General features: G+C 40.9%; 1 protein-coding gene across 2 annotated transcripts in view; it reads left to right on the top strand.

Annotated features, from left to right (window-relative positions):
* Positions 1–18,200, top strand: part of met (MET proto-oncogene, receptor tyrosine kinase) — a 68,137-nt gene extending 49,937 nt beyond the window's left edge. Inside the window, exons 13-21 of one of the 2 annotated variants that reach the window (XM_019261501.2) lie at positions 4,576–4,729; positions 5,556–5,690; positions 6,909–7,169; positions 9,996–10,076; positions 12,135–12,316; positions 12,425–12,534; positions 12,816–12,981; positions 13,093–13,229; positions 15,118–18,200. In XM_019261501.2, coding sequence (XP_019117046.1) covers positions 4,576–4,729; positions 5,556–5,690; positions 6,909–7,169; positions 9,996–10,076; positions 12,135–12,316; positions 12,425–12,534; positions 12,816–12,981; positions 13,093–13,229; positions 15,118–15,415 — 1,524 coding nt within the window. In that variant the 3' untranslated portion in view covers positions 15,416–18,200. The remainder of the gene's footprint in view (positions 1–4,575; positions 4,730–5,555; positions 5,691–6,908; positions 7,170–9,995; positions 10,077–12,134; positions 12,317–12,424; positions 12,535–12,815; positions 12,982–13,092; positions 13,230–15,117) is intronic. The other variant, XM_027283299.1, reaches the window with a different exon arrangement.
* Positions 18,201–19,468: the final 1,268 nt, after the last annotated feature.

Raw genomic sequence — 19,468 nt, 5'->3', positions numbered from 1 at the left:
TCAATAACTCTCCTGTCCTAATGCAGTCCCTTATAAAAACCAGCCCAGGGAGAAATTTATTACACAGTGTGTTGAGTGAAAGGGCTCAGCATCCAGCTGTCTTGTCACTTGAATATAAGTCAAGCATCTTCTGAGTCGTAAGAAGGGGACATACAGTATAGAAATGTCAGCAGAAACCCCGGTCAAACACACACACACACACACATACACTTTTATTAAAGGGAGACTTCTGTATTGTTCACCCTGTACTGCATGCTGTGACTTTTATTCAGAGTTTAGTTCATGTGTGAAAATGCCAAAGAGACCAACTAATTGAGGCAGTGGTAGACCAGAAACTCTTGTGTTTTTTGCGATTGTATAATTAATTTTTTTCTCAATGGAATCTGGTCATGATCTGGTAGTGATACAGAGAGAATTTTTTATTAGAGGAACAGTTCCTCTAATAAAAATTTCTCTCTGTAGGGTCCCATTTGAGCTTGTCAGTGGCAAAACAAACACTTTCAGTGAACGCACGTTGATGGTGCTTCAAAGAATTACACATTGCATGGCATTAGTCACTTATACACAAACACATGGGAAAATAGGGTTAGAAAATACCAAAGTTTCCCTTCTATGATGAAACAGTTTAAACAAACTAAACAAACAGTGACTCATATTCTGTATAAAAAGATATCAAAGCTATCATAAAGCATTAAAAAAAGTTTTTTATTAACTCAAGACCCCCTGTGGTATGCATCAGGAACATGTGACATCAGAGGTCAGAGGTGAAACAAACTTTCAACGTTCAACCAGAAAGGGCATTGAAACATTGCTTATCAACCTGCGAACAGAGCCATCCAACCTACTATAACCTTTATTTTAGTCAGTAAATACATAGAAATGTTTGTGGTTAAAACGAAAATAACTACTAGCTGATTGTCTTTAGTTTATTGCCTTTTGTTTCCAAGTCCAGTTCTTTATTTGGTGTATTATAATTCTTTTTGTGGAAAACTGGCCAAAGTGTACACATTGTAGCCCCATGTCAACATCTTTCCTGCAGTTAAGTGGACTCAGGAAATGTTTCAGTAAGCAACATCAACAATGAATCAGGTTTAGGAGTCAGAAAAGAGTGAGGGCTTCAAGAAAAACATTCTGGACCAATATTTAACAATTACACAGTGAGAAATCCACCATAGAAAATATAGACTCATTTTATATCATTTTAGAATAGAGCAGAATGCTATGCAACCACAAGATTGGTTATGTTTTGAGTAGGGGGTTGACCCACTTCTCCTGCTTTTACTATGAAGTCTTATTGTCACTCGAGTGAAATCTTTTAAGTGGTTGTGGAGAAAAAAAAAGCATCCTATGAAATAGAAACCAAACTAAAGTTGAAGTAGCTGAAGCACCTGAATGGAAAGATATTGCTATGAACTACATGACTCTCCAAGTGCATTGAACATCACACATTATTAAAAACATAATTATATGCCTACATTAAAAAATGCAGTTCTGGTAAACATGCATCCTTGTTTGCAGCAAACAGCCTCCAAACATCATAGTAGGCTATAAAAGGTTTGATAAGAGAATCTTTTATGATAAAAAATAATATCAGACACTGAGCTTCAAACATCCTCATGTCATCCTTAAATATAATATCCAGCGGCTGCCTCCTGGTGAAAATGGCTGCGTGGTCCAGACTAGACGATATCAGCCTCATCACTGTTGACTTGTGAACTGGCCTTCAAAGGAAAGCCATTATCTCGAGGGAGGGTCAGCCAATATCTCTTAGCTCCACCAACATACACACATTCATATATCCCCTACCTCCAGACATGCCCAGATACACACTCATTCACACACGGAGACACGCCGTCCCATCTGCAGCAGCAGACAGCAGTATAAACCTCATTTCCACTAAACCTAATAATGGCAAAAGCAATATCACTGATGTAATCTTCCTCCAGGCTGTGGCAACAGACCCTGTCAGTGTGTGTGTGTGCGTGTGTTATTGCATACCATATGTCTGAATGCCAGTTGCATGCCTTTTAAATGCTTGTGGACCATATATGCCATGCATAACATACTGTATGTGTCATGTATGCCTTCATTTAGTGCAGTCTGTAAGAGTTAGGACAGTGACAGAGTACTACAGTTTTAGGAAAACAGGCAGTAATTGGACAGGTTGACTGCCTGAGGACACGTGGTGATGCTCTATCAGGCTTGTGTTGCAGCACAACATCATTTCGTACTTTCACTTCTTTTTTGTTCTTCAGCAATGTCATGTGACTTACATGGTACCTCCCAAACATTACGTTGTAAAAAAAAAATGAGACAAAGATCATAGAACACAATCAAAACTGAGAGCGTGTGCATCAGTTTCATAGTCACTGTTTCTATTCAAATCCAGTGTAGTGAGTAGGGATGGGAATTGATAAGATTTTTACCATTCCGATTCCATTATCGATTCTGCTTAATGATTTGATTCTTTATCGATTCTCTTATTGATTCTCATTTGGGAAAAAAAGGAGAACAAACAGTTTGATCAGCATCATCTATAGGAGGTAGTGAACTGGAACAAGTACTAGTACAGCTGCCAGCCTCTGAGCCAGCCAGACTCTCTCTCTCGTCATGGTCATCTTCTAAATGTAATGCAGAAGGTATTCGTTTAAGGTGAACTATTATAGCATGTTTTACAAAGAAACACATCGCGCTAACATGGTAGGCAGTGTTATTTAGATTAGATTAGATTAGATTAGATTCAACTTTATTGTCATTCCACATGTATAAATACAAGGCAACGAAATGCAGTTTAGCATCAAATCAGAAGTGCAAATAGAGAAATGCAATAGATACAGCTAAATGCGGTATTTACAGTAGTGCAAAGGTGTAAGGTGTGTATAGCTATGTGCAGAGTATGTGCAGAGTATGTACAGATAATTATGTGCAGAGTATGTACAGCTAAACAATGTGGGCAGTAGTTATGGGCAGATTATATACAAATAACTTATGGGAGCATAATGTACAGGTAGTGTAATTAATAAATTGACAGAGTGCAAGATACAGATGTGACTAAACTAATATTCAGATGTATTACAATACTGAACAAGAGGGCTAACTATATAGTACAGATGTATGTTTTTTTTAACAGAGTATGAACATAATATTCAGATGTATTACAATATCTTTGAGCAGAGTTCAATAGGGTGATAGCTGAGGGGAAAAAGCTGTTTCCTTTTACCTTCCGTACCTTCCGTAGTAACCGTAGAGGTGGTCATAGCCTGGTCATAGCCGCTGCTGCTAGGTTGAGATTCATCTCCAGTCCGAAGTGTGTCAAAAACACGACATTCATTTAAAAATATTGCATGTTGTGTGTGCAAATAATTCTGCATGTTCGTCGTGTTCCCTCCCGACGCTGTTATCTCCACTTTGCAATGATTGCAAGTCGCCCTGTTGCCATCTTAAAATGCAGCCAAACTTTAGAGCGTTTGTACCGAGTGGGTGCCATTGTTTACTACTCATTGCACTGCACGTGCAAAACTTGCATAAGTTACATGGCGTAATTTGTTGTGCTTGCTGGAATCGAGCGTGCGTAATTTCTGGTGGAAGTTACGCGACGTAATTCGTGCTTTCGATAAGAGGATCGTTAGATAAACTGCCAAACGATTCCATGGAATTGAAACACACGGAACCGGTTCTCAACAAAGATCCGGTTCTCGATTCCCATCCCTAGTAGTGAGTACAGTGTTCAAACAATGAAAAATACGATCACATGACACACAATAATAAGATCACATGGCATGTGAGTCATTCTGAATAGATCCATTTGGGACAGACTATATGAATCATGGCATTTTACTCACACTTGACACTTATGACAAAGACAGCAGTCTTTTTGCAATGATGCAATCTGTGTCCAGCTGTAACGCACTTGCTCATATTGTGGTAACAACACTGGTCACATTGACTGCAACCAAAGATTTATAAATGATTATATGATGAATGAAATTATATACACTTCCTGTCTCTTTGCCCCGGGTCTGCAAACCTCATTGTCTCATTGTGTGCATGGATGAAAACAGATTGTGTTGTTGTGCAGAGATAGTTCAGAAAGTACTTTAAGTTTTAGTTCAGCTGTTGAGATTATCTTTGGTGAAACCACACTGATGATTCAGCACCGACAGTGAAAGGAGAGATTCTTGTTACCAGATCTTGCAAGAGTGTGTTACTGCTGAGACAGACCGATCTCAAACAAAGATGTGTGACAAATAAATCCAGTAATTACTTCTCCAATGGGGCATTTCTTTTATTAACTGTCTCTGCTGCAACATCTGCTCCTACACACCAGCTCAGCACTTTATCAAACACGCAACACTTTGTTGTCTCCATTAGTGATGTGACCTGCTGCTCTTATTATGCCACATTTAAAACACATGAAAATGTCCCTAACCTGAACCCAAATGAGCTCACACATACCAAATCTACCAGCTACCTGACCTCTGACCTATGGATGGAGGGCAGTTCAATAGTAATTATTAGTGTTGTTAAAATTGACTTCCTTCATTATGACACCTCAAACCCCTTGGCTTCTTTCAGTGGCGACAGGCGGACTCCATCAGGCACCTGGGCAAGGTGACGCTGGCTCAGGAGCAGGACTACACAGGCCTCATTGTGGGCTGCGTGTGTGTCAGCGCGCTGTTGCTGCTTCTGGGAACTCTGCTCATGTGGAGGAGGAACAAACACATTGATGGTAAGAGCAGAAATGTCACGTTTTGGTGGGGTCATGGGGTCAAAGGTTAGTTCACTTCTACGGCTGCCACATATTCATAGATTTCTGAGATCATAAACTCAGTTTTGATGTGAGACAGTGACCGACTGGCATTGATTTCACAGTCTTATGTAATGTTATCTGCCCTGCGATGTTGTTTTAAACAGACTCTCCAGTCAAATCCTGTTACTTTATGAAATGAAGGATGGCAGGAATTTTAAAAAGTCAGAATATGCTAAATACATGATGTACCTGTGTCATAAATAAGCAGAAAATGACGATATGAATAGGGTGTATTGTGGTATACAGATATTGTCAGTATCCTGATATGCAAAATCTCATGTTAATGATGCACCTATGATAATATCGTGTAATATAATCGCCTCTTAAATCATAGTTTTATATATGTGTTGAATTAAAAGTGAATTGACCCCAGCCCTGGTGTGTTCGTCGTGTGCGTGTGTGTGTAGATTGATATATGTGCCTACTTGCAACTGGAGTTCAGTGTGTCTTTTCTAACCTGTGTGCATGTGTGTCTGCTGGGTTTGTTTTTGCCTGGTGGGTTTTATAGTAAGTGTTTGTGCGTGGGGCGCACTGGTGAACTGCTTTGCCTTTCTTAGTAATTCTCTCATCTCTCCCCATCCCCCCTTTATCTTTTATCTCTTCACCCCTTCCCCCTTTTCCTCCTTCACTTCCTTCACCCTCTTCCTCTCTGTCTCTCCCACCCTTTCGACTTTCCTTCTACGCGCTTCTCATCCCCTGATGTCTCTGTCATTCTTTCTTCTTTCCCTCCTCCCTCTACTTCTAGATCTGTCTGAGGTGTGGTATGATGGCCGGGGTCACATCCAGCATCTGGACAGGCTGGCTAATGCGAGGAGCGTCAGCCCCACTAACGAAATGGTCTCCCACGAGTCAGTCGACTATAGAACAACCCTGCTGGAGGGTACGTCAACCAGATAAGCCCCTCCCTGCCCCCACCTGACATCTTCTTCCCCACATCCCATCTCCCTCCTTCCCTCCCTCCCTCCTACCTGCTTCCCTCCTTGTGGGGCTGAACACTATGCTAGCGGTGCATGCCTGACACGTTCTGAACTAACACCTGTAGCCTTCAGGAAATGTAAGTTTTTGAAAGATCCATCAGTCAGAATGAATTGAATGTTTTTTTTTAATCAGCTGATCAAAATCATCCATGTACACAGTATAATTTGCCTGAAATAGATGTATCATATTATATATTGTATTCCATATTATTATTGACACTTTTCTCCAGTATCAAAAGTAATTATTGACTTTTCATTTTTCATATTATCTTAGTGGCCATAAAGTGAAAAGAATATACTATAAAAGTCTGAAAAGCTCCATAGAGCTGCAGAATAAATAATCATCACTGTGGGTTTATTATTATAAAAACACTGTTAAACGGTAAATGATCCAGAGTAACCAAATAACAGGTTGTGTTTTGCATAATGTGGCCTGCTGATTCAAACACTTAGACATGGAATATGGTTCATATAATTTGTCTGCTGCAAAGTGATTCTGTCACTTCACATTTTTTGGAAAGAAGAAAAGAAAAATATTCTGTTATCACAGGCAAAGAGTCTGCCAGTGAGACATGGATGATTTTGGACTCTGTGTTGAACAACCAAACTTTAGTGGGGTCTTTAGAGGCACCTGCGGTTTTGGTTACTAAGCTTAAATCCTGAGGGCATGAGAGGGCCTCCATGTATTATGATCCTGAGTATGATGGGCAAAGCAATTTTCCTGCTGCTAAAAAGCAACTTGAAAGGCTTAAAATCTGAGAAGGTAGACTTACTAATGAACTAATGCCTGTCCTCAGGGAGAGTTGGGGTGTAGGATCAGTGGCTGCAAACGCATCTATAGCTCATATTTGAGCCCATCTTTTATGTCTGTCCTCTCTGTCTTCTGTCCTGGATAAATCTGACATATTTTTGCTTGCTGATTCTGCCCATTTATTTTCCTTCCAGAGGAGAAGTCAGAAACTGTGTTTTTCCAGCTCAGCTACCCTCCATCACAGTGTCAAGTTTCTCTCTTCCTTTGTAGCTGTCCCTTTCTGATCATGTAACACACCTTGACCTCTGGAGGCCCCACTGATACAGTCGCTGACCTTTGACCCCCCCTCCCATCTACTTTGCTTCTCCAGATCAGGGCACTGACAGGCCAGAGACATGTCGGGCAGCTCCTCCCATCTATGGAGGTAATGGGGAGCTGTTGTCTCCCAGACTGGGGGCACTGGGAGGTGGGATGGGTCTGGGAATGGAGGGCGAGCTGGTGTCACCCCTACTGATGGCCCCAGTCCACATCGACCCATCCTGTCTCCACCCAGACCTACTAACGGAGGTGCAGCACGTGGTGATCGCCAGGGAGCAGCTGTTGCTCCACCTCAACCAGGTCATCGGCAGAGGTCAGTCACAGACGTACTTTGTTTACTGTTCATATCACAGGCTCTCTTCTACGGTAATCAAGTAATTTTTTAGGGTGGACATTTCAGTTCTGCTTTCATCATTTGTTGTTCAAACAGCTCGTTCAGTACTGGGTGTCTTGAGTGTTTTCTAAATGGAGAAATGGTAAATGAATAATTTTCTGAGCATTTCCTGGCAAAAAATGTGTTTTTTTTCTTCCAGGAAGGAGCTAATGGCTGTTAATGTGCAAAATAAAGTAGAAAAGCAGACTTTTATGCATTTTAAAATGTCATATATAAAGACCCGGTCAATACAAACTGTCGTGTCAAAGCTTTTAAAGCATACATACAGAACTGTGGAATCATTAATCCAAGTGCCAGTGTAGCAACAATGCCAGAACCTATTCAGGGCACGACGGTGATGCAGTGCTTTGGTTGCTCTGTTATCACAAAAGAATGCATTAAAGAGCCTCACGAGGAGGGTTATGGCTTTTTATAGCAGCTAGAAATGGATGTGCATAATCATAAATAACCGCGAAAAGTAAAAGGGATAAATAATTCAGTGAAGCGTCAAAGATGTCTGCCTAAAAACAATTATTGTTTAAATACTGATACACACCATAAGTGTGTTCATTCACTATGGAACTACAGCTAATCTACTGATACACTCCACAGAGCTCAGATCATAACAAAATCACACACATCTCAATAGTAGCCGATACTTGACGTTTGTTCCTGCAGCTTGCAAAATGCCACATAAATGTTTGCAGAGATAAAATGAAAGTCGCTAATACAGAAATACAATACAGCTGAGCAGATAAATACAAAAAAAACTTAATTCATCAGTAAAACAATGATTTAATTACATGAACCTCTACTTTCACTCGTTTAAAGTATACTTTTACGATCTCTCTTGTGTCGAAGTCTGTTTCTGCTTTATTTGTGGGCATGCAACAGATTTAGCGTGCAGCGTTTTAAAAACAAACAGTTTATGATGGGATTGTGGCTGATGTGGACTGATACTATTATCCAGCGAGCTTAGATCAAATTTGGGATTTATGTAAAGGTATACAAAAGCTTAAGTTCCCCACAAAGAGCTTAATTGCCTTCTTTATCAAAACACAAGCTTGACATGCAGACGCAAAATCACCTCATATTGTGCCGTTTAAGTGGGCGGGTCAGAGCCATGGATCAAATTTAACATCAAGAGGAGAAAGACCCCAAATCCCTCCATGTCACAGAAAACAGCCCCCGTACCCCCTCGGCTGAATTATCCCCCCCGAAGAAAGGAGCCTGGATTTCGAGGCAGGATTTTTAAAGTGGCATAGGATGATTTGTTCACAGCTAGTATTCCCAGGGTCCATTGTTGGGAGTCGTAATCCAACACCCTCAGCCATCTGCGAGGACGTGATAGGAGAACGCCGCGCTCATTTTATTCTTGGGCCCCTCCCAGTCTGGGGCGAGCCCTCGTGTCTTAAGAGATATAATTCAATAAAATGCACAATAACTCAGGCGGGTTTGGCATAGCCTATTAGCTTGCGGGGGTATTAATGAATAAAGCTTCATACTGGGTTACTGGGTTAGTGTGAGGGTGATGGTAATTTAAGATAATCAGAATTGGCTGTTAAAAGTGTGGAAAAAAAGGCAAAACACACACACAAGCGTCAGACATGCTGTTTTTTAAAACCAGCTGGTTGAGTTCTGTGAAACAATGTGCATAAAAAACTGAAAGCACTTAATCCTTCTGCTCCAAACTTTCATTTTTGTGTGTCAGCCGTGGACAGATATATATTGATCTAATTTCTGGAACAGTTTTTTTTCATGTAACCAAGATCTGAATCACAGGGCTTTTTGTCGAGAAGAAGGCTTCAACATGCCAAGATATAAATGAAGGATGCTGATCGCACAAAATCCCAAAATGGCCTGCAATGCCTTCCTGTATGTAAGATAGTAGCTTAAGATAACAAAATTGTTACCATTTATGGGCAAGATGTAGAAACTGCAGTTTTTTTCACTCGTCTCTGAAAGATATGATCAGAATCAGATTTATTGGCCATGTTCACACATACAAGGAATTGGAATTTGGTCAATCTCTCTCAGTGTCCGTCTGCGCTGTGCCAAAATAAACATGCACGTTCTCATAATGTCTCTTAGTCATGGTGAAATTCAGATGGTGGTGAATGGTGAAGCATCAAATTTTATGTCTGCTGTCTATTCTGCTTGAGCCTCAGGGGTTCTTGTAAGCCATTACACAAATCAGCCGGCCAGGTTTGTGATTAAATCATCAGTTTATGAGCTGGTGCAGTGGCAAAGTTCCTACTCACGAAAGCAAAGGAGAAGTTCTCTGGCTTGGTTGTGTTTTTCAAAGATGGTTATAGTTTAGACATGGGAAACAAGTGCGGGATCACGTTCATGTTCTAGTAGTGACTCGTATTGTTTGGTTGGTAGGGAGGTTCTAGCTCCTACCTCGCTCCCTTTCTCCACGAAGGTGTGTGAAACTCTTTACTGATGTGTGCATGTAAGCTCAAGAAGCAAATGACTCAAAAGCAAGAAAGACCCTCAAGAAAGAGATCATTCTTTAACATCCTGAAGTACTGACTGATTTCTGCCAACTGACATGTACTTGGCTGCCATTCACCTGCTTCACAGCTGGACCTCATTGTCATTGGGCCTGAATGTGGTGCAGCTCATGTGTCTGTCTAAAATGGGAGAGACTTTTTTTATTATGTGCGTTTAAAAACATGTTACTTGGAAGGAGTTTGAACACGAGCTTTTTAACTCAGTGATGCTGACGAATTATGACTAATACGCCCGTGTTGTAACCTGCAGGTCACTTCGGTTGTGTTTTCCATGGAACTCTGCTGGAGCCAGACGGCCAAAAGCAGCACTGTGCTGTCAAGTCCCTGAACCGTGAGTACAAACTCCTTTACCCGTACATAGGTTAGCCAAACTGTTTACAGATGAGAAAAGGTTTCCCTAGAATGGTGTGCTAAGCATAAATCTGCTTCACGTTCATATATTTTACAAACACCGGCTTCTGCAGTTTTACTGGAGACTTGCCATGCTGAAGCGATGCAGATTTTTTTTACACAGCATGAGTGTTACTGCTTTCATTTACAGCTGAACGATGGAAATACCTATAGTTAGGTTTTTTCTGCTCAGAAACATTTTAGCCAACTTCTATGCTCTAACTTGTAATTATGAAGTAAATGTTTATTGCACAGTGTAGTAGCTATAGAATAATGACCATGCTTGTTTTGATTGCCTCCCTATAAACCTCGCTTTCACTGTGTAATTCTGACTGCCACTAAGCACGATATTTCCTGGGAAAATGGAGGCTTGATTTACGAGACTTATATATAGACTAAATGAATGAGCAAACCCATGCTTGTTCTCCTCATGTTTTCTTCTGATGTTCATGTTTACTCTCCTGACCGACCGACCGCCCGACACAAAAAAAACCCTGCTGGAGTGTTTCTGCAAAGGTTGCTCAAACAGTTTGAGTGAAACTATGCAATACATATCATCACAGTAGCTCTTGTCCGTTTCCAGATTTAATATAGAATTGTGACAATTTCTATTTGGCTCTTCAGTGACCACGTTTCTTTCTAATTTCAAAAGAGTTGATCATTTCCTCACAGAGCTTGGCTCTGAGGAAAATCTACTCTTTGTGACATTCATCATTTAACTAACTAATGTTGCTGTATCTGTTTCTTGATTTTAAGTCACTCGTGCTAAAAAACAGCCTTGGAATAATATTTGTTGGCTGTTGACTGTATGAGAAGCCATGTTCACGTAACATCCTTTCATGAGTTCAGGTTTAACTAAATTCACCTGACGTTCAATTAAAGGTGACATATTGTTTTATATAGGAGCTTTTCTACTTCCTCTCAGAACACACACACTCTGTCTCTCTCTCTCTCACTTGACACACTCCTTCCTTGTCTAAACATATTTACATCCAGCCACAATTATTCCACCCTACATCTGCTTATATCGCATTCCCATTGTATGATATCACAACACTTAAATAGCATTAAGGGATCTCATCTCATCAGAGCCTTGAATCCTTTTTGGTCAAGTTGATGGTGATGAATGAGCGTCGAATGGTGAGGACAGCATTAGGGTCCCCGCTAATCGTGTAACCTGTCAGTCGGACCAGGGAGATTGATGTTGGAGTAATATGGGGGAAAGCTCCGTGCAGTCACCAGGAGCTTCTAACCACTGTGGGGTGGGATGAGCTTGGCCTGTTGGGGTTGTGTCCTCTGGGATTTGGACCTTTTATTAAGTTTAGTGATTTCTCAGGGCATTTTGTCATTGTTTTGTTTTTTTGCATTCTTTTGTTATATTTGATGCTTTCATCCTAATAAAATACAAGACAAGGAGTTGAAAGTAGAAGAGCCAATGACACATATTGTGTTTCCAGAATGATTCATGTATGATAGAGAAAGGAATATTCATTTTATACGCAACAATAATGTAATTATCTTCTTCAACTTTCACATTGAACCTCTGAAAGCAAATATCATCTCTCTCCATCTTTGGGGTCTAACCTTAGTTGAAGGCCAGTCAGCTGGTTTCTTCAGACATAAAGAGCTTCCATCTCTAACCAGATTACAGCCGAGTCAGTGGGGCCAAAGTGCAGGGCATCACAGCAGGGATGCAATTGGTAAATGGGAGTTTGGTCAGGGCTGGGTGGAGATATTCAGGGAGGATTGTTTTTTTAGTATTTGTTTTTGCTTGATCTTCATCATCATCATTATTCCGACAAAGGTTCGTATGGAATGACCTTCCAGCTGATGTCAGTACAGCAGAGTTACTCTCCATCTGCCACTGTAGTCTAAAAGATCTTCTCAAAAGAAAATACAGCACATCACCAGCTCTCCCTGCCCCTCACTTACTCTGTGATGTGATGTAAGTGGTCCAAAATGTTCATGTTTTCATGTATGTTTGTTTTTTTCTATAAAGGCATCACAGATCTGGAAGAGGTGTCCCAGTTCCTGAAGGAGGGGATCATCATGAAGGACTTCAGCCACCCCAACGTTCTCTCTCTGCTGGGGATCTGCCTGCCGCCAGAGGGTTCACCACTGGTGGTTCTGCCCTACATGAAGCATGGCGACCTGCGCAACTTTATCCGAGATGAGGGACATGTATGGACACATAAAAAAACACATGCATGTATTTCATGATTGCAACTGAGACCACATTCTGCATTGATTGAGTCATAATCTCACAGTCCTCTGATGGTTCTGTTTCAGAACCCGACAGTGAAGGATCTGATGGGCTTCGGGCTGCAGGTGGCCAGAGGAATGGAGTATCTGGCCAGCAAGAAGTTTGTCCATCGAGACTTAGCTGCCAGGAACTGCATGTGAGTTCATATTTATTCATTCGATATGACGTGAGTGTGTGTTATGCATAGAGCAAGCAACAATAGATCACACTAAATTAGAAGTAAATACAGTTGGGACAGGAAGAAAGGGGAACAAAGGAGACAGAAGAAGCACAGGACTGTATAGGCTTAGAAAGAATGTTTTCAAGTAGCAACAAGTTAAAGAGGAAGGTGAGGAAAGAATACTGAAAGTAAAAATAACAGAAGAGAGAGGCGAAAAAACAGGAAAATATAAAGTCATTTCTTCTTTGCCCTGACAGGCTGGATGAGAGCTACACGGTGAAGGTGGCAGACTTCGGCCTGGCTCGAGACGTTTATGATAAAGAATATTACAGTGTCCACAACAAGAGTGGAGTCAAGCTGCCCGTCAAATGGATGGCTCTGGAGAGTCTGCAGACACACAAGTTCACCACCAAGTCGGATGTGGTAAGCACATGTGTAGCCCAATCGATAAAAAAATATTATATGATTACACCCTTTCTTCAAACTGTGATGAAAGTTTGCTGTATTGTGTTAATTCTTGTTTTATTCCCATAGTGGTCGTTTGGCGTGTTGCTATGGGAACTGATGACCCGTGGAGCCCCACCATATTCTGATGTGAACTCCTTCGACATCACCGTGTTCCTCTTGCAGGGGAGGAGGCTGCTGCAGCCTGAGTTCTGTCCTGATGCCCTGTAAGTGTGCACACACACATACACTCACACAGACTTACACTCACATGTATATATCATTCACCTCCTCCAGCAAAGTGCTATGGCTCAGTTAGCATGAGTGATATCCTGTAGAGCTGCACTCATCATGAAGCGAGAGTCTGAATCATCGGAGAGTAGCAGGGGGGAACGGTGGATGTGAAGGAGCTGCATAAGCAATGGAAGTCATAAATAAGAACCACTCAAGTTCAGATCATCCATCATCTACCTCAGCAAGAGTCTCAAACACACTCACAGCTCCTCTGTCTTTTCAGTCGAGCGATGCATCTCATCACAGCTGCGGGTCAATTGAAAGTTCTTGCTTCACCACACAAAACACAAAGCAAGTTCTGGAAATCGAAATCTAATGCCAGTGTAGTATTTCTTTATTTATTTCTCTTTTTGTTGCTAAGCTCTCCCAAAGAGCAGCTATCATACAGAACGGTGTTGGCAGACCTGAGCGTACCTTTAATCAGATCTGTGCTTGCCAGGCAAAATCCACTGATATGATGTGGTGAACACAGACCAAAAATGTATTATTTTTTTTTTTGCTGATAGAACAGTGTTACTGCTAGATGTAGCTACATCTTACATACAGTTATGCTCATAAAAATGTCACATGAAATCACAGGAAAGTATTTCAGTGTCATTACGCTTGACACTACTGTATCTGAAATTATCTTTAGCCATTAAACTCTGACCCTTTGGTTCTGTGAAACAAAACTGCCAACTGTGATCTCATACCATTCAGATAACATCACAAGGTTACGCTACATGTCTATAGGGTAAGTGTGCGTGTAAATTAGTGCGGAGTGGGAGTGTTCAGAGGCCCAACAGTTTCCTTGGCTGTAAATTAAACAGAGACGTCAGGAGGTGATGCACGTCTGCAAACATTCCCGCAGTTCTTCACTCCTGATCGTTTACTGGATGTTTTGGTGATAGCAGTCACTGGCAGATACCTCAGACGTATGGTAATGGGGCCATTTTTCTTCATTTCTAACAATGATACTGTGGTTCTGCAAAGTCGGGGGAAAGAAAAATAATACAGACAATATCAGAGACATCAGCTTCTGACAGGGTAAAAATGATAGTGTGAAAGTCAAACTTATCTTCGAGACACAGTGAAATAATGTAAGACCTTATCATTTCAACACCGGCGAGGGAGGAATAATTTACTGTCTGTTTGTGGACTACCGAGTGATGAAATCGACTATTAATATATTTTTTCTTCTGATAAAAACTAAAACATAATGTTGCCTCTCAGATCTTCAGCTCGAAATGGTGGATATAAGCAATTAATTGTTCAGTGGAAGAACTCTACACAAGGAGAAGAGAAGCACACATTCAAGCTGTTTAAAGAAAATGGCAAAACTTATGACGACTAGAGAAACTATACTATACGACCGTGAAAGTCAACAAGAGAAAAAAACAACAAACTAAAGTAGCTTAAGCAGGTAAGCAGTTACCTGGTAGAGCATGCACCCCACTAACTAGGTTCAAAGTTCTTGCCGCAGCAGCCATAGTTCAACTCTTTGGTGCATGAACCCCCACTCACTCTCCCCCATTTCCTGTCTGCCTTCAGCTTTCAAATGTCAAATAAAGGCAAAAAAGCCCCAAAAGAAAATTCTTTATTCTATAGAATTCACAGAAAAAAGATAAAAATCCATAAATATTTCAATTTAAGAAGCTGGAAAAAGCTAAAAGAAAAGTAGCTTGAAAAAGGATTTGAATTTTTCATTTGATTATCAGAAGTAGTTGACAGTTGTTGTTTTTTTGGATCAAATGAAGCTAGAACAGTTATCTCTTTTTCTTTATCTGGTTTAATTATTGCGACACGGTCAGTTCTGACTCCTCTCTCCTCCTCTCCCTCCAGCTACACGGTGATGATCGAGTGCTGGCATCCAAAGCCAGAGCGGCGTCCCTCCTTCTCCGAGCTAGTGGCGCGCATCTCCGCCATCTTCTCCAGCTTCAGCGGGGAGCACTACGTGCTGCTCAACACCACCTACGTCAACATCGACAAGATGAGCCCTTACCCCTCCCTCCTCGCCTCCACCTCCACCGGCACCACCGCCTCCTTCTCTTCGTCTTCCTCATCGGACCCCACCACCTCCACGTCCCTGCCCACCCAATCCCCCCTCTTTTGCCACGTGGAGAGGGAATGCTGCACCTGAGAGAGGGATGAATGGCAGGTGGGAAAAAAAAGACTCAGAAATTGAGAAAATGAGAGGCGGGGGAAGAAAAGCAGTGAAGTGATGAAGAACTACTGTATGTACTTGCCAAACACTGGACACTGTATGCTGAGGAAAAACACAGTTTTTTGCAGCTTTGACTGTTCACTCAATGTACATAGATCATCGACCTTTGACCTTCTAAAGCATCCCCAAACGACTGGGTCCTCCACGAACTATAGGTCTGACTATATCGACCCTTCTGACCTTTCATCGACCCCGGGGACCATGAGGTCAGCCTTCCTGTGTCCTCGACAAGACGATGACAAGACCCGGAAACTCCTCCTCGAAGACTCCCAGTGGACAAAGTCACTGTCGCAGAAGCACAAAACTATTCGTCAAACACCCACAAAGTCTGATTGACTGCTGTGCCCACACAGGGAGAGGATAGATTTTATGTTTCTGCTCTCCCCCGGGTGGCATGTGCTTCGATACGCGGATGTGGCTTGGACCTATTTTCACCGTCTGTAATGTGAATGTCTGACAAATGGCCATATATTGTGTCGTGTAGAAAATGTCACACCTCCACACACCATAAACAAGACTATGTGCCACCCTATATGCATGCCCTGCGTCTGCACTCAGAGAATGAAGTCTGTTTTTGATAGATTGTGGCGCCTCGGGTAAGTAAACCAAGGCTCTCTGGAGGTTGGTAACAGGGGAAGGGCAGTGTAGGTGTGAGGTGGGATGTAAAAAAAAAGCAAATCTGCTGCCTGCGTGCAGTTCACTGGATGCTTTATTTGTAAAATCATCTTTGGACGATTAGCTTTTGATGTGCTTGGAAAAAAAGAAATCTGTCTCGCAGCCTTGCCGTGACTCACCTGCGTTAAAACCTCAGATGTTTTCAAGTGAAAAGGGTTAGAAACACCTTGTTTTTAAACCTGAAATGTCCCGTCATGTCAAAACAGTACAACTTTAACAACAGGCACATGCCTGAAAGCTTTGTGGTTTCCTTGGACGGGAGAAGGAGAGCAAATAGGAACCATGTCCTTTTTCTTTGTCAGTTGATCAATTCCTCAAGTTGCTTACTGTGTGTCAGATCTGTGTCTGTTTTCTATAACTTCCATTTTATCGACAGAGAACATTCTGTAACTGATAAAATGATAACTAGACAAAGGGCATGAGGGTTTACAGCCTGAAAGGTTTTAACTCATGTTTAACCTAAAAGTTCATCTATAACATTTTATTAATTCAATATTGTTTGGTCAGCATTTCAACAAAGAGCTTGTTGTATGTCCCTGAAGATTTCACAAGCCTCAAGTTAAACCTTTACCTCAGAGGGTCTCCGCGTTCATCTGGGTTCAAACCACATGTTATTGCGTGACTATCAGTGAAAGCTGTGTATCACTGCATCTTTACGACAACTGTGCGTTAAGTCATTATGAAGAATTATTGTAATGTTAAAAGAGCATACTAGTCTGTTTGCAAATTATCTTAACTCACAAATAATTTGTACTTTTGTTGACCATTTTTCAAAGCATGCTTTACAGTTTGACACCGGCTTCCGTTCATTCCTGTGCAATACGAAACTTGCTTGAGACTGCAAGTCATCACAGTTAACTACATAATGATAACTACATAACAACTATGTAATGTTTTGTCAGTGATATATTATTGTTGTGCAGCTAAAGTGCAGATATGTGTACTACATTACATCATACTGTAATGTAGAGATGTGCCAAATGATCATATCAACTACTGACAATTTCATCATATCATGAATAGATGAATGCCAATTTTTTAACCTCTGAGGATTTCTCTTGGCAGAGGTGGAGCAACATATATTAATAAATTGTATAAAAATCCTTGTCAGTTTGCTGTAGTAATCTACTACTAAATTCCTAAATATGAATTTTACATTTTTTTATGGCTAATAGAAAATAGCGAAACATGAGCTTCATTCAGTTCATTTCATGTGTGGATGGATTGCACAGATACAAAGCAAGTTTCCGGAGTCTGATTTTGTACAGAAATGAACGGAAGCTAACGGCTAAAATATGTACATCAAATTCTCTATAATACATTAGCATGTTTTACAGTTCTTTGCTGTGATGCAAAGTAAACTATTTGTTTTGAATGGGTTAAAACTTGCAAACCCCTGATGTGATCAATGCCCCCTTTTCTCTTTGCTTTGTGTAGCAGATTATGTTTCTGTTTTTTTTTGTTTTTTTTATCTGAATGGCTGCTGATATGACTGGGCCATTGACGGACAGGTATGAATGTTTGCTATGACAAGAAAATTGCTGTACTATATTTTTGTATTGATGATGAGCCTCGTCTTTTAAATCTGGTCCAATCAGAAGACCAGCGGTGAGTGAATAGTGCCACGAACAATGAACAAAGCCTGATTGACCCGTTGTTTTTCAAGAGGAACCACTGCCATTTTGTAAATACAGAGAAGGGATCCTGGGGGTCTGTGTGGGTGTGCAGCATGCGGATGTGCTGCACGTCCGTCTGATAAACGTGTGAGTGGATGCTCATACAGCTTGTGATTTATAACTGCGAGATCATTGGGCAAACACCTTACAACCCACACGATACTCAAAGACTGCTGTCACTTTGATCATGTGATTCTCCACCACTTTGTCTGTGCTTAACACTGTCTGTTCTGTGTGGGTGTATGTATGAAAAAAAATATCCTGAAGGTACATGTTCCTATGTGATGTCAAATCAACTTTGTCAGTGTAATAAAGCTATACTATCAGAGCTAACTCTTCTCCTTTGTTTTACAAGACAAACAGCTGTAACCTCCATGTTGATCTACTTTATTGAACAAACCTGCCCTCGAGGTAAACATAAAGCATGGCTGTATGGACCTGTAATTACAAGTAGCCATTGTTTAAATTACTGCCTACTCACATAGTTTATTCCTGAATCATACGTTCTATATGGTGGGTATTGTACAATAGATGTGCAGTCATTTCAAAAACCCATCAGTGTCATTAACAATAACACAAGATGTTGTAGCTGTTGTAGCATACATACATTTCTTTTTATGTGCTAATTAAATATGCATAAAAACAAGTGGGTGGTGGTCTTTTGAAAAGCCTCTAAAGGCCCTTAAATCTACAACCCCTAAAAGTTTAAAGGCCTAAAAGCACCCTCATCATTTAGACAAAGACAGATGATTATTTGTCCTCACACTCGGTCAGGTCAATACACTTCAAGCTTGCACAACATTTTGAGTGCAGTCCTTGTCTTTTGTGTCTGCTTTTGTTCACAGAAATTCACCCTTTTTTGTTCCCATTGGTTGGTGGTGACTCCTGACCCTTCACCTCTAGCTACCCTCTTTTCTTTTGACCCCTATAAGCAATGTGGTCTAGACTTTCCCCCTCTCTCTGTTGAACTGAGCCATGACCGTGGCTTTCAGGGCAAGTTGTTCTTTCCCAGTTGCTTAGTGATAAGGGAGTTCTGTGACGTCACACCATTCAGTATATAGTCTTGCAAGAACCTCAATTATAAATAAATGAGAGAACTCAGACTTTTGAGTTATATTTCAATAAATTCCTACTCTTGAAAGAGTGAACTCTGAGGGCTTTCTGCCCTGTTTTCACTGGCCCTTTTACACGGTTGTAAAAAAAAAAAAAAGCTATTTTAAACGTGTTACTTGTAGCATGTTAGTATCAATAAAACACTACAACATAAAGAAGAGAAGATAGAATATAAATTTGGTCCATTTTAAAATAGTGTAATTATGGTTCCTTTTGTGGCAAAAAAGGCAGAAAACCAAGGAAGACAATTGTTTCTCAGGGTCCCAATGTTTTTATAAGATCTCTTATGACTTGAAAAATCACTCAAGAAGATACATGGTGTTATTAGACATTATTTTATTTTCAGACAAACAGATTGCTTCGCTGCAGTTGGACCTGATGATCTTTGGTGTGTTTAAAATTAAATGTCTTGATCCCAGGGCCTTTTCCTCCATTGCACGCATCAATGTGACTGAGAGCATTTCAATTCTTTTCTTAATTTGAGGCTTTTTAAAAGCCTGCAGTG

The sequence above is a fragment of the Larimichthys crocea genome, chromosome X (genome assembly GCF_000972845.2).
Source record: "Larimichthys crocea isolate SSNF chromosome X, L_crocea_2.0, whole genome shotgun sequence".
NCBI lineage: Eukaryota > Metazoa > Chordata > Actinopteri > Sciaenidae > Larimichthys > Larimichthys crocea.
Note: the sequence above shows the minus strand (reverse complement) of the source record. Positions and strands in the feature narration are given on the sequence as shown.